The sequence below is a fragment of the Halichoeres trimaculatus genome, unplaced genomic scaffold (assembly GCF_033239565.1).
Source record: "Halichoeres trimaculatus isolate MK-OKI-2021-1 unplaced genomic scaffold, fHalTri1.1 fHalTri1_scaffold_1, whole genome shotgun sequence".
NCBI lineage: Eukaryota > Metazoa > Chordata > Actinopteri > Labriformes > Labridae > Halichoeres > Halichoeres trimaculatus.
The window spans coordinates 19143910-19159709 of NW_027437179.1; the positions used below are offsets into that span (position 1 = coordinate 19143910).

General features: G+C 38.4%; 2 protein-coding genes across 2 annotated transcripts; one reads left to right on the forward strand and one right to left on the reverse strand.

The window, feature by feature from the left end:
- The first annotated feature begins 1749 nt into the window (after positions 1-1749).
- mlnl (motilin-like) lies at positions 1750-3629 on the forward strand. The gene is made up of 4 exons (XM_074671666.1): positions 1750-1856; positions 2389-2519; positions 3178-3267; positions 3521-3629. Exons 2-4 carry the CDS (start codon positions 2400-2402, stop codon positions 3560-3562), a joined length of 252 nt encoding a protein of 83 aa, XP_074527767.1. The 5' UTR covers positions 1750-1856; positions 2389-2399; the 3' UTR covers positions 3563-3629.
- On the reverse strand, positions 3607-13084 carry LOC141791318 (retinol dehydrogenase 11). The gene is made up of 6 exons (XM_074671652.1): positions 12650-13084; positions 9767-10006; positions 9079-9168; positions 8750-8938; positions 7804-7913; positions 3607-4241 (listed from the first exon to the last, which is right to left on the reverse strand). The coding sequence occupies exons 1-6, from the start codon at positions 12804-12806 to the stop codon at positions 4062-4064; spliced, it is 966 nt and encodes a 321-aa protein (XP_074527753.1). The 5' UTR covers positions 12807-13084; the 3' UTR covers positions 3607-4061.
- Between the last annotated feature and the right edge of the window lie 2716 nt (positions 13085-15800).

The following is a 15800-nucleotide window of genomic DNA, read 5'->3' on the forward strand; positions in this document are numbered from 1 at the left end:
AATGAGTATACTGATGAATGGATGGATGGGTAGATGGATGAATGGATGGTTGAGTAGATTGATGAATGAATGGATGGGTGGACTAATGAATGAGTAAATGGAGAGCCATCTGGATGAGTAGCTCTATTAACTGGGCAATGGGTAGATTGCTAAATGAGAATATGAATGGAAGATGGATGGCTGGACAGATGAGGAGACTGATAAATGGGTGGATGAATAGATTGATTATGGATGGATGGATGGATGGATGGATGGATGGATGGATGGATGGATGGATGGATGGATGGATGGATGGATGGATTGATGAAAGGATGGGTGGAAATTTGAAATAAATTTAAATCTGGATATCTAAAATTAAGCAACAATTTAATCATAGATGTCATATAATGGAAAAATAACAGATGATAATAGATAAGAGTATAAAAGATGGAAAATAAGATGCCATTTTCACAAAGTTAAGTAGTACAAATGATGCTGAAATATCTGAAATACTCATTAACAATATCAAAGATACCTCTTACAAATATCAAATCAGCTTTAACATAGCTGAGCATGGCTCAGTCATAGTGTGTGCTCCTTCAGACCATAGACTGCCTGATTTTTTCCTCTGAACGGATATACTATTTATTGCAGAGTGGCTTGACTTTAAGGTATAAGAATAATCTCTTTGTGATTCCTGAAAGTCTAAAAGACATATTTTTAGTGTATCCTTTGTTCTGACTAACATTTTATATCGAAGGATAATAAGTTTCATGCGCAAAACATCAATTTTACACAATTTCAAAGTCAGAAAGAATGTATTTTTCTTCTAAAATTGCTTCAGTATCACATTAGTAGAGGCAGAACTCTACCTGATCTTTGTCTCGCTCCCCAATGACAAAGCTTAGTGTCAGGCGATGAAAATATGTAAGAACAGCATGTGCGTCATCAAGGTGTTTTAACAGAAGAGGTACAAAGCTTCGTTTACTGGGATTGCATTTGACCAGATACAACGAGAGCAGTATTTTTGATAGCCCACTCATGCAAAGTGTACTCACAGCAGTGTAAACGCAGCCTGTGAAAACATTTTACTGTCAAGCAGGAAAAGAGTTGAGTGCTTTATTTTGGAAAAAGCATCATTAAAGTTTTTTTCAAGCTGTGAGGTTTCTAAGGAATGGATGCATGTGGCTCGGTTTGTACACAAGTGTATATAACCAGCAGGTCATAAATGTCACATTGTGTTGGATTTTAGTTGAGAGCGGAAAATTTATTACTGACCTCTTTGCACAGATTGTCTCTTACTTGCTTGCTTTCCCACACACACAACAGAACTGCAGGAAATTAGTCTCAGAAATAGTTTTCTGTGAAAAACGTTGGGACTCCATTCCAGATTGATGGACAGAATGAACCTCTCAGTATATTACAGTGTATTTCAAAAGAAGTTAAAAAATCAGCGTAAGAACTTGGATTCCTGTTAACATCATGAGTGTGAATAGAGACAAGTGAAGAGTGTCTCTATAAAAAAAGTCACATCAGTCTAGTTCAGTATGTGTAAACAAACTTTGTAATCCACTTAAGATGTCTACATGTAGCTCATTAATGTGTCCTTTAGTTAAAGCTGTCAAAGGTCTATATCTTTCATGCACTGGGTCCTTCTGCCTCAATAAAAAGCCAGATTCCTGAGTAATATGTGTGTTTCCAGGCTCATGGAGGAGAGTGTCGGGAAGCGGATGTGAGGGAGGACAGTAAAAAGCTCAGGGACCAGGAGAGAGCTTGATATAAAGGCTGGCCAGGACGAGCAGCAGTCAGACCGGTGGAGCTCTGCTCATCTTAAAGAACACTCTCTTCAAATCCACTGACCAGAACTGACACAGCACGTGAGTAACATATGGTTTCTTCTTCTTCTTCTTCTTTCCAGCTCTCCTTAGCTCTCTTTAATGCTTGTCCAGCTATTCTTTGACGTCCAGTTTCACTCTCTCTTACATTAGTGTACTCTCACTCTCGTAAGAAATGCTTGTCCACTCTGGCCTCTTATCTCGCTTGTTAGTGGAGCAGTTTGTGACTTCCATGCCCCCCCTTCCCTCCCTCCCCCACTTCTTTTCCTCCTATCTGCTATCTATTTGTCAACGTCTCCCTTGCATAATGGCATGGGATCCCCTTTGTCCTTCTTACTTAGTTATTATTTCCAGCATACACACACGCTGCTCCTCATGTCAAACACTGTACATTGACCTATTTTGACTGTTGCCTCTCTTTCCCACCATTTAAAGCTTCAGTGAGTGTCCTGACCACAGTGCCACTCACCCCTGTTCATGTGGAAACAGACTCTACTGTACAATTGTATGAACTTACACTGATCCATATGTATGCTTATATACAGTGTGTGTGTGGCTCTGTGTATGTTTCCAGGACAGAGCAGGATGAGCATGCGCGGAGCAGTTGCAGGTTGTGTGGTGTTGGTGTGCCTGGTGGCGCTGCTGGCTGAGAGGACAGAGGGACACATCACTTTCTTCAGCCCGAAAGAGATGATGGAAATGAAGGTAACAAGATCTTATTTGATTAAACAGTGTTTAGTAATTGGGCTGAGTGAAAATTTGATAGGTATAGCTGATGTGAAAAAGTTAAAATTCAATGTTGTTTTTTTCTTCAGGAAGAGTTTTGTGAGTATCATAACATCTGTCTTTCCTAAATAAGCATCAATAAATTTTCATATTTCTAAATTGTAATATATAATTTTTAATTTCTAAACCATTTGTACAAGCTTATTACTTTTGTCATAATGAATGAATATCTTTGTATTTGGTGATGTGCCTCTTGAAGAAATCAAACAAAATGATACACTTATAATCCTTCCAGAAATAAACCCCTTTTTTGGCAGCCAGGAACAAATTGCAGTTAAGAAACATATTCAAATAAGTAGGTGTTTCAAATATGAAAATTTTACATTTAATTTAATGAAACACGCAATTTGGAATCTTAAATTCAACGTTCACTGTTCTCATGGATTTTAAACTTTTTTTAGTTGTGCAAAATTAGGATGATGATGTTACATAACAAGTTCAAGTGAAGGTTTTAGGCTATGCCAAAACAGCTAGAGAGACTGGGCTGAAGTGCTCTGCTTTGGAGATAAGAAGTTTTATTAATCTGGGTGGGATTTAGGTGATAAGGCTCGTCTAACTTTGTGTGCCTGTACCACAGGAGCGAGAGGGTAGAAAAGAGACCAGAGAGACAGGGGTTACAACAGCACAGCCTCCAACAGAACTTCCCATGGATCCTCTTCCAAGACATGTGAGTCTACCAGCACAATCTAAAGAGCAGCACAATCAATAAACAACCATTACTACTTAATACTTAATTAATTGTAAAGGAACAGTTGACATCCGTCAGTGTGGTGACACACATTGGTTGAATAAGCCTCAGACTTACAGAGTGACATTATTTCAACTTTATTATCCAAATATATGGTTACAAGTGATAGTGCTTTGATTAAAAAAATCTCTTTGGTTAACACTCTGTTCTCTCATTATCACTTTCTCTGCAGCAAACATCAAGGCCAGACACAGAGGGGATGCACTTTGAATAGCACTGAATTCCTAAATGTTTTGTTGTGTTCTGTCCAATCATTCAATAAAGGGAAATTATTATGTCACTTTATGTAGCGTGTTGTTGTTCCTGCATCAAGATATCAGCTTGTGTCTGTCACATGGGGTCAGCTTTACTAACCAAACTTTTGTTTTATACGCTTGATAAAGACTTTCTTGTTCAGGTGAAAACCTCATATCTGCAAAAGTGACGTGATCTTTGTCACAACAGCTAATTTATAAATATAAAGTTATAACCAATATTAATAACTTTATTTACTCCAAAGCAGGGAAGAGCAACAGTGCTTTGTCATTTAAAAATACATAAGACGCTAAAACAATATAATATCCTTTAAATGACCTTTAAAGATGTAATCAAAAACCTCCAGATATTAATATATGAGGTAATTATGTCAGAGCTCTCAAGAAGTGCAATAAGAGGTTGGAATTTGATCCTTTTTCTTTGTTATCAACCTTCCTTGAAAGTTTCTGATAGTTGTTTCAGAGCTTTGATGTCACTCTCTCGCAGATCTCGAAGTCCTTGACCGCTAGAGCAGCGTCTCGGGCCAAAGGGGCGGGGAGCACCAAAGAGCAGTCACTGTCAAAATACTTCCCAGTAATCCCCTCTGTTTCCTCTGCCACGGCACAGTAGATCGAGCTGACGGCACCCTCCTCTGGAGACTGAGAGGGAGACAAGGACAGTTAGCAGGAAATACGAGTGTACCACAACAACCATTAGAGATATAAATCTCTGCAAATATGTAAGCAGGATGTTGTATGATCTTTGTGTGTACAGTTGAACCAGTCGGGCACACTCTACCTCTACTGATACACATCAGACTTGGAATGAATAAAAAAGATGTACTATGTGTGTGTCTTGGCTTGGTGTGACGCACTCAGCAGTTAAGTTTTGGCAACTACTGTCTTTGAACCCCAAAATAAACAACTAAGAGAAGGAGCTGTTTGGATTCCAGTGAAGTAAGAAGAACATTGTATCTTTATTTAGCTTTATGCTCTCTGGCCAAGCTTAGAAGTTAACTTCTGGGTTCAACGATTGTTTTTAATGACAACATTCAAGTAACATGAGGAACTACTTGACTGGTAAAATCTTGCCTTTAAAATGACGCAAGTATTCCCTGACCTCAACAATCTCTTTGGCTGGTGAAATACATTTGTAATTTATGATAACATATAATATTGACATTATGATAAATATATAGCCATGTGTGTTTAATTTGTGGAAAATATTCATAAACAGAGGACAGTTCCTCAACTGTTGTTTAGATGTCAACACAAAACCTGTTTAACATCATGTCTTCCACTCAAAAACATCCCAACAACTACTTGTTTTCTGGCTAACAGGAACTCTTTGACATGGCCTTTTCACACAAGTTTAAATTTAGATATGTGTGGTGTCCAGCATTTCCAAGCACCAACACATGTGGTAATACTTAAACTTTCTTTCCTTGGCTTACGTGCAAGTGATCTGGTTTGCACATTTGACTTGTGTCCTGGTTTTAAAGGCTTATCATTAATCTTCACATCTTAACTGTGGATAATTATACACACTCAGTTCCTCGGCTCATTGAAAAAGAGCCACACACACCACACACACACACACACACACACACACACACACACACACACACACACACACACACACACACACACACACACACACACACACACACACACACACACACACACACTTCTTACAAAATGCTGTTTATCCGACGACTTGACTTGTATTTTGTTTTCGTCCAAACTCAGGTCTGGTTTTCCTGTTGATCTCATGGTGTTCCCAGTTTAACTCAATTGCAAATTATTCAGTTGAAGCTCAACACAAACAGGCATCTTAACTCTGTCAACAGGGACAAGTGCTTTTGTGATGAATTATATAATTAAGTATAAATTAAATACCTCAATGTCAGATTCCATAACTTGTATAACATAAAGGCCGGTTTCACGGACAAGACTTAAACCCAGTCCAAGACTAAATGCAGTTTGAGCTGGCTTAACTTTAAGTCACTTGCACAGATTAATCTTAAAATAGTCATAGATTTAGTTTGTTCTGGTTTAAACATAGCCAATTGCAAGACAATGGGTAAGAGCTACATAGGACTAAATTAAAGTTTATATTAATCCTGCAAAGAGGCAGGTTTAACATCAGCTTAGTACTCTTAGTTTGTAAAAGGGAGCACACAAATGGTTTGGGAGCATGGAGTATTTGGAATATCAGTTTGATTAAATGACTTTCCGAGACCGCTTTTGTATGTACAAAGTAGGGCTGGGCGATTATGGTAAAAATAAGAATCCTGATTATTTTAAGTGATATTGAAATCACAATTAATATACACAATTATTCATTTATTCAAAAACTTCAGTACTGATTTAAAAACAACTTTAAAGAACCAGCAAGTGGCACATACAGTATTATTGATACACATGAGTCGCACACACTCGCTGTGGCTGCACATGGAACACAGAAGAGCTATGAAGCACAGGAACTTGCATACGTCTACACTGTGTGGCATATTAATTGTTTTTCTTCGATTATGTTGTTTTTATGATTGTCAGATGGCAAAATTGAAATCACGATTAAAATCTGATTAATTGTCCAGTCCTACCACAAAGAAGACGTATTGGAGATAATCACTTTGTTTGAGCCTAGACTTTCCACCATGACTCAAAGAGGAAGGCCTGTACCCAGTTCTCTCCAATTTCTGATCACTTTGAGGTTCTTGGCATCCCAAGTACTCCTCTTCTTGTGTTCAATGGCAGCAGTAGGGCCTTTCCCACAAAGTTCTTTTGACACGTTCTTCTGGCTGCACTCATATTTGGTGTCAAAATCCACTTCAGCAAAGCTGCCCTCAATTCCATAACAGGTTTTTATAATCATCGGTAGGCTAATGGGCCATGCTCCCACTAAGGCTAATAAAAATTGACGCAGGTGTTGTCACTGAAGCTTACTCCACAACTTCATAGCCTGTTTTCAAAACCACCTACTAAACTAGCAGTGCCTACTATTTCAGCTGAAATTCAGTATGTGGTTGGTAGTATGCGAAAACTTGCGAAATCTGCATTATACTAAAAATTCCCTGGATGTCCAACCGATCCAGCAAAATTTCTCAGTATGCAACAGACAAGTCTACCCGGCATAGTGTTTCCCACAATGCATGGTGGCAGGTTTTGGTGAATTACTGCCACCTACTGGAATTAATCAGCATTATAATTACAACACAACACTAACGTTAGACTGTCCATGAGATAGAAGTGAAGTGATGCGAAGAAACACCCGTCACTTCCAGTCTTAGAAGACGTGCTTACTTCTACAAATTCATTAGCCCATATAAATCACTAATTCACTTTTAAAACCATATGTGGATTATATAGAAGTGTTTTTTCATCAGCTGTAAAAAATAAAAATCCTGTTCAGATTTATTTTCAGTAAACAATATAACTTTTGGTGTAAGATTAGAAATCAGGAATGATGATTCTGTTTGATATGATTAACAAAATAACCAAATGCAAAGATCTGCCAATTGCTTGTTTTGTATATTTATAGTAAAGGCAAAAAACCCAACATCATCTGTAGCTCCACCATCCGGGACTGGAAACCAGTGGAGTATACTCCAAAACAGACCCAACAGAACAGTCATATTACATACTACAAGTAAAAGTAGTAGGTAGTATGTAGTGCCTACTACATACCATATTCACATGTAGCAAGTAGTAGGCGGTTTGGAAAACAGCCATTGTCTGGGACCAACTAAAACAAATGCAAGCTACGCTCATGCAAGCTACTTAAATGATCCAGTTTTACGAGTCTGACTTAGGCCTATTCCTGGCTTAATATAAGCCTTGTTTGTGAAACCGAGCCAAAGTGATTTTAGTGTCCCAGATAAAGTAAACATGTTCTTTCCCAGCTAGAATGTGTGACCAGTTAAATAGTTATGAAATTAATTGAAATTATTACTGATGCCCTTTAAGACCTACAAAAGTAAATATGACTGTCAGCAGCAAGACTGATGCCTGCCTTACGGCGTCACATGAAACTATTTTAAGTGCATGCTGAACAAAAACAGTCTTTTTTTTTTTTTTTTTTTACAATTTTCCACAGCAAACATTCACAATAAAGGCTTCATTTAATGAGTCATGACTCACAGCTTTGTCAACATGAGCTGCCAAATGGATACGTGTTGATTTATTTACAGCGGCTGTGCCATAAAAACAATACACTCACCTTAAAGAAAAAAAATCCGATGAGATTGAAAATGAACTGAATTATAAACGGATAGTGCCTCATCACTTCTGTCAGGACAACACCAGGGTGGACAGAGTTCGCTGTGACATCTACACATACAAATAATAATAATTAGGGAGAGACACTCAGATGCTCACTTTCAGGGTAGGTGGTTTTTCCTTTTTTTTAAGCATTACAAATGTAAATCTTGGTTTCTGGAAGAATACTTTGCAACAAGTTTAAATTCCTAATTGAAATTCTCTGTAATCTCTGTGGAGGCTGATAAGAGAAGATTTTATTGGTCTGGGAAATGTATTTTATATCCTTTCTGTACATCAGAGGATCTATACTACTTCATTTTGTCTATTTAACCAGGAAGTAAATGATTGATATTAAAGTATCACTATCAAGAGTGGCCAAAATAGAGAGCAACACAGTTTATAAAGAGCCACAATTTAGTAACCTGTAAAGCTACAGAAGTCACACTGCTAGGCTACTAATAGAGCGCACACAATAGAATAACAGGTGAAGACCAAAGGCGGTCATGTTAAAGTAAAAGCACAAATTTAAAGATTAGACTAAGACGTCTACTTAGATTGCTGGTTATTTTATCTCTAGAGAAGACTCAAGATAAAAAAAAACTGATGGCAAAGCTTTGTTGTGGTTGAGTATCAGACTATGAGCATGCAGAATACTGGTCCAAATTTGCCATTTCCATTTCCCCTGGGATCTAGCTTTTTAAAACTTCACATATTCTTCCCTGCATCAAATGCTGAGCTGCCTCCTGCTGTGTCAGAATGTGTATGGTTGTCATAAGTAAATGAAAGCACCTTTGATCCTTGTTTCTATGGAATGAAATAAAATTATCACTGGGATAATAACTATGAATGAAATCTTCCCTGAACAGGGCTGAGTAACTAGCATAAGAGTCTTGATATTAGCCTACCTGTCCCTTTTAGCCTTCGTGCCAGCTCATTGGTACAGATAATATTGTGCAGTTTTGTGTGGTTGTACACTGTATCCATCATATAGGTCAGGTTTTCCCCGTGAAAGTGAGAAAAGTCCACTTTTCCCTTTTTGTGGTTGACAGAGCTGAGAGTGACAATGCGTGATGGGGCTGAGCTCTTCAGCAGGTCTGCAAAGAAACACAGACATGCAGAAAAAGGGTGAGACAATGAAAGACCAATGGACAAAACATTTTGCAAACCTCTTCAATAAAATGAAGCGAATGAACCTTTGTTTCACATTGTACTGCTATGGCAAAGAGACGCGTACCCAGCAGCAGGTTGGTGAGAAGAAAGGGTCCTAAGTGGTTTGTGGCAAAGGTCATGTCTAATCCCTCTTCGGTCATCTGTCTGGGTAAACCTGTAATTAAAACAAAAGGTATATACAATGCAATTTGATAGACTGTATGCTCCAAAGAACCCACACACACCGGCAAAAGAAAGTCTCGACCCATGTGCTTATTTAGCCTAACCTCACTTCACCTTTCACAGAATCGCATCCATAGAGCTGTGTTTGTCATTAAAGTTGTATAACAGCTCCTGGGTCCCTGGAGGCAGTGCTGCAGACCTCAGAAGCTAACCCTTTATTTGTGTCATCATGGTTTATTTTCTTACTGAATCACACAGTGTTGTGGCGCTGTGTCTGTGTCCAATCACTTGTTCAGTAAACAGGGAGGGCGCAAAACTTTGCAATTCCTGTTCTTTGCTTCCAGATGTTCTCCAGATGTTCTTTAGAGAGATGCAGAGTCTGGGTTTGTTTATTGGTGTATTGTGTTCTTTTTGCCAGTCCATAAATCACTGATTTACTAGCTTGTGTAACACCAAAGATTAACCTTCTTTCCACAGATATTCGGGGGGAAGCAGCAAGTTTGAGACTAAGAATCCAAATAGTAACAAGCAAACATGGTATGCTTCGTGACCACATTAGATGGGCATTGACATATGGATTAATGTTTTACCTGATACTCCAGCATTGTTTACAAGGATGTGCAGTGATTTTTCCTCCTGCAGAATTCTCTGAGCGAACTTTCTGACAGAGTCCATGGAGGACAGATCCACAAGACGCAGGTGCACATCAGAGTTTCCTGATTTCTCCCTGATTTCTTTGAGAGCTGCTGTACCCCGGGCCTCGCTTCTGCAGGCCAGGATAACACGGGCCCCTCGACAAGCAAAGTCTAAGGCAATGAACTTCCCAATCCCTAACAAAAAAGAAGAGATTTATCATTTTAGTCCAAAAGAAGATCACTATAAGCAGAAAAAAAATGATACAAGAAAATAAAAATTCACCATCAATGCAAATTTTAAACTGCATGATCAAGTAAATCAGAATGCTTGTAAATCTCTTCACAGATCCTCTTGTTGATCTGTGTAGTAAAGATAAAGAGACCTAAGTTCTTTCCACCGGGTTGTCTGGGTGTCTTGTGCTGTTTCCAAACCTTGTTTGGACTTTGGCCTCTTTTTAGGTCTCTAAGTCTGTTCTTTTAGGTTTTCTGCTTCTCCATGTGTTTGTCAGGGTATTAAGTTTTGTAGCACAGCTGGCTTTTGTCAAGTTTGAAATGCTCAAGTGTACAAAATGTACTGGAAACATTTATGTCTGTGTAGCCATTGCATAATACTTCTGCAAGAAAGCTTTATTAAAATCAGATCCAACAAAGATCCTCTGTAAAAGTCCATTTTTATGACATCTTTACCCTACTTTGTATTTTGAGGATGCATAATTCTTTCATAGTTGCACTGATGTAAGATAAGTTTTTGTAGTGGAAAAGACATGTAGATCAATAAGTCACACCTCTGTGACCCAGAACTTGGAAGGAATCCACCGTGGCAGTCCTGCCCTGCAGTTCAAAGGTAGGTTTGCCGGTGCAGTTTGATCTGGAGTTACTTCATTAAACCTTTTTCTAGATGTGTGATTTTTTTTATCTTATGCTTGCACATAGAGACGTGCCATCATTTGTACACTTTGACAGGTAACTTTAGATTTAAATAAATTGTTCTACATTTTTTCAGCAGTTGGAGGTAACACAGCAAAAATGAAGACCTGCACCAGCAAAAAAATGGGCAAGAACACAGGCAGGAGGGCAGAAAATTTAAAAGACTCAGACTTTAAATACTCATAAATGATATTTTCCTAATGTTGTATAAAAGGGCATTGTGGTGAAACACTTCATGGAAACATCTGAGGAAAATATGACTCATAGGTTAGCGCTAAATCATAAGCCAACAAAGGACTAACAAACTAATCATATCACACCACTAAAACTCAACAAACCCTGCAATGCTACAATGAAAAACAAATTTAAGAGATTGAAGAAGCTTGAGAAAAGTTACACAAGTTCCTTTTTTATTCTCAAACATAATTTTCATGTCAGTTCAATGACCTGTTTGTTGATCGGGGACACTGAAGTTATTTTGTGTTCCACTGGGGTTACTGACCGGTTAAACGAGAACAGCCAGAAAACATCTGATCAGCCTCGTTGTTGTGCCTGTGATGTGGATGTAAATCATCTGCTGATAGTAAAAACAGCTGCATGTGAGTGGGTTCCTAAAGAAGTGCATGCAATGGGTAAAGGCCTCTAGCTGCCATCATGAGAAACTGTCTTCAGATGTTCTGGGAAAATATGTTGCATTCAACCTGGCTGATCGGGAACAACTGGCAGAACAGAGTAACAAATATGTGGACAACAAAGTAGAACTCTCAGGACCCAGAGACTTGTTTTATTCCTTTATTTGAAAAATAAGCGTACGCTGTACAACAGATACTCATAATATACATTTAACATAATATAATATGATATAATATTTAGTATGTTGCATGTGCCACTTAAAGCACAGCATAAATTACTCTCATCTAGATGCAGCTGAGACCAGAAGTTAGACATGTGCATTGTACTGTATGATAATCTCTAAAGGGTTATCGAAAGAGAAATGGATCCAAGTAATTCTCCTCATAATCCTATGCAGCTGTTGGATTCATGACACTAAAATGAGTAACACGCTTAAACACAGAGCAAAGTCCCAAAAAGTTAAAATCTGGTGATTTTCTCTGCAGGGTAAAGGAAAAGAGAAACTGTCTCTCCTTCACCATTATTCACCACTTTTCATCATGTGGATTTCATGTTTGAAATATTTGCTCTTAATCTAGTAGTAATGTTTTTACAGGCTGAGAAGGTGCACAACTGAGATAAGCATAGGTGGGGCAGCTGATAGGAATGTGAGAAGGAAATTAAGTATCCAGAAAGCCAAGTCCATGTCCAGTTTACCTTACCCATGAGGTAATAAGTTATTAACTTCACACAGATGTGTTGTTTGTGTGTCATAGTGCCTGTTTAGAGCCTTTTGCTGCTGTAATACTTTCACATCCTGTCAAGTGATGCATTTCTTGATTCTTATACTGCTTTATGAACCACTTTAAAATGAATAATTCAGCCAGCTGTCTTAACATAACAGATAAACAGGGGGAATCCTATGCTGACTGATAAAACCCCGGGTCAAAGAGCAATAGCTTTAAAATGGGTATGAAAGTACATCTGAACCTATTATACACACTGTGGATCAGTCCTAACCTGGAAAACCTCACAGCACAAACAAAACAACTAAAACTGCAGAATATTTCAAAATAATACACTTTGGCCACTATAATAAACTATAATACTCAAATAGAAAATACAGTAAAAATACAACCAAACAACAATATGCACCAGTTGACCTTCCAACAAAATGTATGTTTAACTTGAGAGGACACCAACTTTTGTGTCCTCGGGAATGGCAGGTAATTTAGATACTTACAGGGGTGGTGTTCAAGAATTATAACCAGCCATACAGCATGGTTAAATTGGACGTACCTGTGTTAGCTCCCGTGACGATGGCCGTCTTCCCCGTGAGCTTCACTGTGCACGCGCGTGGATTCCAGCTCCCTCTCCTCTGGAGCCGCACAACAAACGCCAGCAGCGCCGTGGAAAAAACCCACACAGGATGGCAAAGTAAGTCCGTCCAACTCATTTCTGCTTCTAGGTTACCCTCCACCTTGTCAATAGGAAAAGAACGAGAGCAGCGTGCAACCAGCTTTGGTTTTAACTGAGAGGTGTGTCTGAGTTCTTCACAGCAGTGAGCCGGCTGATAAGTCTGCGTGAAAGTAGTGCCAAGGACATTTGGGGAGGGGGGGATATGATGTCAGGAGATTGACATCGTAATAAAAATAGCACAGGGTGGAAACATCTGGCTTTCATTCTCATCAGTAGGTCATGTTCTTTAAAGTGAGTAAAGTGAAAGAGGGCCCGTTTGCAGTTCATGCTCACTCAAAGTTGAGGCTCTGCTCTGTGAATCTCTAATATGAGATAAACCAGACCAGGGTCACCGCTCTGGTCGGTGGAGATTTAAATCTACTGACACAGGAGCTCCTTTTGAAACATTTCCCAACCCAAACATTGCTGATAACTGGACTTGTGACAGGTATAAAGTGTGCAGAAATTAATTTTGAGTCTTTTACGGAGTTGAAATAGTGACTTTGAAAACATCTTTTCAGGTGCATGAAAAAAAACCCCACTCGCTCAGAAGATTCAAATATCACTCTGTTGCGCTTTTTAAATTTAAAGTTTAAAATAAAAAAACAGGAATATAATATCTTTATAACATGGGGGTAAGAGGATCTGGTGAGTAAGGACACATAATGTGATTAAATTTGTGTGTATACCTTATCTATGCACCCCCTGCACGAGTCAGTGCCTCAGTTGGGGCACCATGGACAAAAAACTCTTAACACAGCACTGCCTGTACATGCAAAAGTAGTCATTCTACACCCACTGCATAACACTCTGCCATGCACCATTAACACCCTCATCTGAGGACCGGCTGGCAGTGGGAACAGGAAACTAAATCTATGGTAAACTATGGTAAAGACATGAACAAACTTATCCTGGATAGTCTTATTTACTATTCACAGAAGGACATTAACTTAGTGAAATAATTGGAATAAAGATATTTTTGTTAATATTTAGATAATTTTTCTAAAAAAAAAAAAAAGGGAAGAGAGTGGACATTCAATGCTACATGCCAGTCTCTAGAGTCAATCATTCACAAAGTTAGTAGTAGCAGGTCAAAGTTACCACTGAGTCCACTTCAGGGGCAAACAAATCATCCCTGAATGCGAAAACTAAGATCTGAACCCTTTGCACTTTGGTTATGGGTACGAAAAAAAAAATCTACAGGAAAGGTTTGTGTGCAATAAAAAAAAGTCAGACTGGAACAAGAGAGCTAAGAGTGCATCACAGGGCTGACAGTGGGACTTTTAAACACAACATTCAGCAGAGATGAATAGTCCTTTTCATCAATTTCCCACCATATGTATGTCAACCTCAAAACTCAAATCCATTATATGGTTCACACTTTGATCTGACATGAGAAAAATATCTTGCTTGATTTTTTTTTTCATGCAGAAAAATGCTTAAGCCTGATTAGAGGTTTTACTTTGGTCTTAAATAACGTGGACCTTGTTGGACACTAGAGGGCAGAATCTGCACACAAACTACTGGTGTCGGCAAGGAAAAAACTTGATAATTAAGTTATTCTTTTGGTATTAAAAAGTAATGGAATTAAATGGAATTTATAAGTAACGGTGTATTTTAATGCAATAGTGCATCAATTATATAACTAAAAATAGCAAGCATAACTTAAAGGCCTTTTCTCAGTCTATATATTTCTGATGGGACCTATGACCATTTGACCAGTTATCCACACATACAAAAAAAATCAAAACATATACGGCCATAAATTAAGTAAATTGTAATGAAGCAAAGTGACACGGGGATAAATGAAATAAAGAGGTGCAAAAAGAAACCATGTGAAGCCACGAATCCTGAAATCTGTCATTATTTGTGAAGAAATCTTACTTCAAATTAATACCAGCCTGAATGATAGCCTCAAAAAGGTGTCTTATTACAAGAAGCATTATATTAGGTTAAAGAAAAAAGCTCTCTCAAGACATTCACACCTTATTGTTGCATGAAATACTGATGACTTTGGTTATAGATACTTTTCTAATAAATCTGATAATTTCTCTGCATACCAGCCATGACTAGGTGTTCCTACAAGATTCATCACAGAGGAATCAAAAGGAAACCAGAAGAGTTGCCTCTGAACCAAGGCTGGAGAAAGACCTGAAATAAGCAGGTACAGCTGTTTTAAAGAAACCAAGTAACACACCCAACTGCGATGGCCTCAATGCATGCTCATGACACAAGACACTGTTGCAGCTCAATTAAACTTTGCTTTACATTTGGATAAGCCTGTGAAATACTAAGAGAATGAAGTCTGATACGACGAGATCAAAACTGAACTCTTTAAGTGTCACTGCACGCCATGTTTGGAAGAGAAATGTCACTGCACATCACTCTCAAAACACTGAACCAACAGTGTAGAATGGGGGTGGAAACCTCATGGTGTGGGGCTGTTTTTCAGGTATGATACCTCCAAAACTCATAAAACAGAAGAAAAGATGAATGGAGAAGTGTACCAAGAAACTTTGAATAAGAACCTGCTGCCATCTACCAGGGTGCAGGCAATGACACAAGGGTGGACATTTCAGCAGGACTATGATCCTGATCCTACAACCAAGAACAAACTTGATAAGTTTCAGAGAAAGACAATAAAGCTGTAAGAATGACAGAGTCAGTCACCTAACCTAAATCCAAGTTATATACATATGTATATGTTGGCTTCAGCTCTTTTACGCAGTGGCATAGTGAGCTGTCTTTTAATAGGAGGGCTAATGGTTCTACACCTAAATTTCTGCATATTAGCATGCCAAAGGGTTCTTGGGGAAGACCCCACTGGACTCCAGTTAGCAGTTCCTTACACTGAAGGCGAGTGAGTACTTGTGAACTAACTTGCTTGGTTGATGGGCACATTTAGGCCTCTGTCAACAGTTTGTCAAGCACATATAGATATTTATGAAAATTACTTAATTGCTATTTTCTAATGTATTTAAGTTATAATAAC

What these genes read in the sequence shown, in the direction of transcription:
- mlnl (XM_074671666.1), top strand. Translation starts at nt 2,400, where the DNA reads ATGAGCATGCGCGGAGCAGTTGCAGGTTGTGTGGTGTTGGTGTGCCTG. An exon ending in AAGAGATGATGGAAATGAAG is followed by an intron (nt 2,520 to 3,177) that starts GTAACAAGATCT and finishes CCTGTACCACAG; the next exon opens with GAGCGAGAGGGTAGAAAAGA. An exon ending in TGGATCCTCTTCCAAGACAT is followed by an intron (nt 3,268 to 3,520) that starts GTGAGTCTACCA and finishes CTTTCTCTGCAG; the next exon opens with CAAACATCAAGGCCAGACAC.
- LOC141791318 (XM_074671652.1), bottom strand. Translation starts at nt 12,806, where the DNA reads ATGAGTTGGACGGACTTACTTTGCCATCCTGTGTGGGTTTTTTCCACG. An exon ending in TCTCACCAACCTGCTGCTGG is followed by an intron (nt 8,939 to 9,078) that starts GTACGCGTCTCT and finishes GTTTCTTTGCAG; the next exon opens with ACCTGCTGAAGAGCTCAGCC. An exon ending in ACGAAGGCTAAAAGGGACAG is followed by an intron (nt 7,914 to 8,749) that starts GTAGGCTAATAT and finishes TTGTATGTGTAG; the next exon opens with ATGTCACAGCGAACTCTGTC.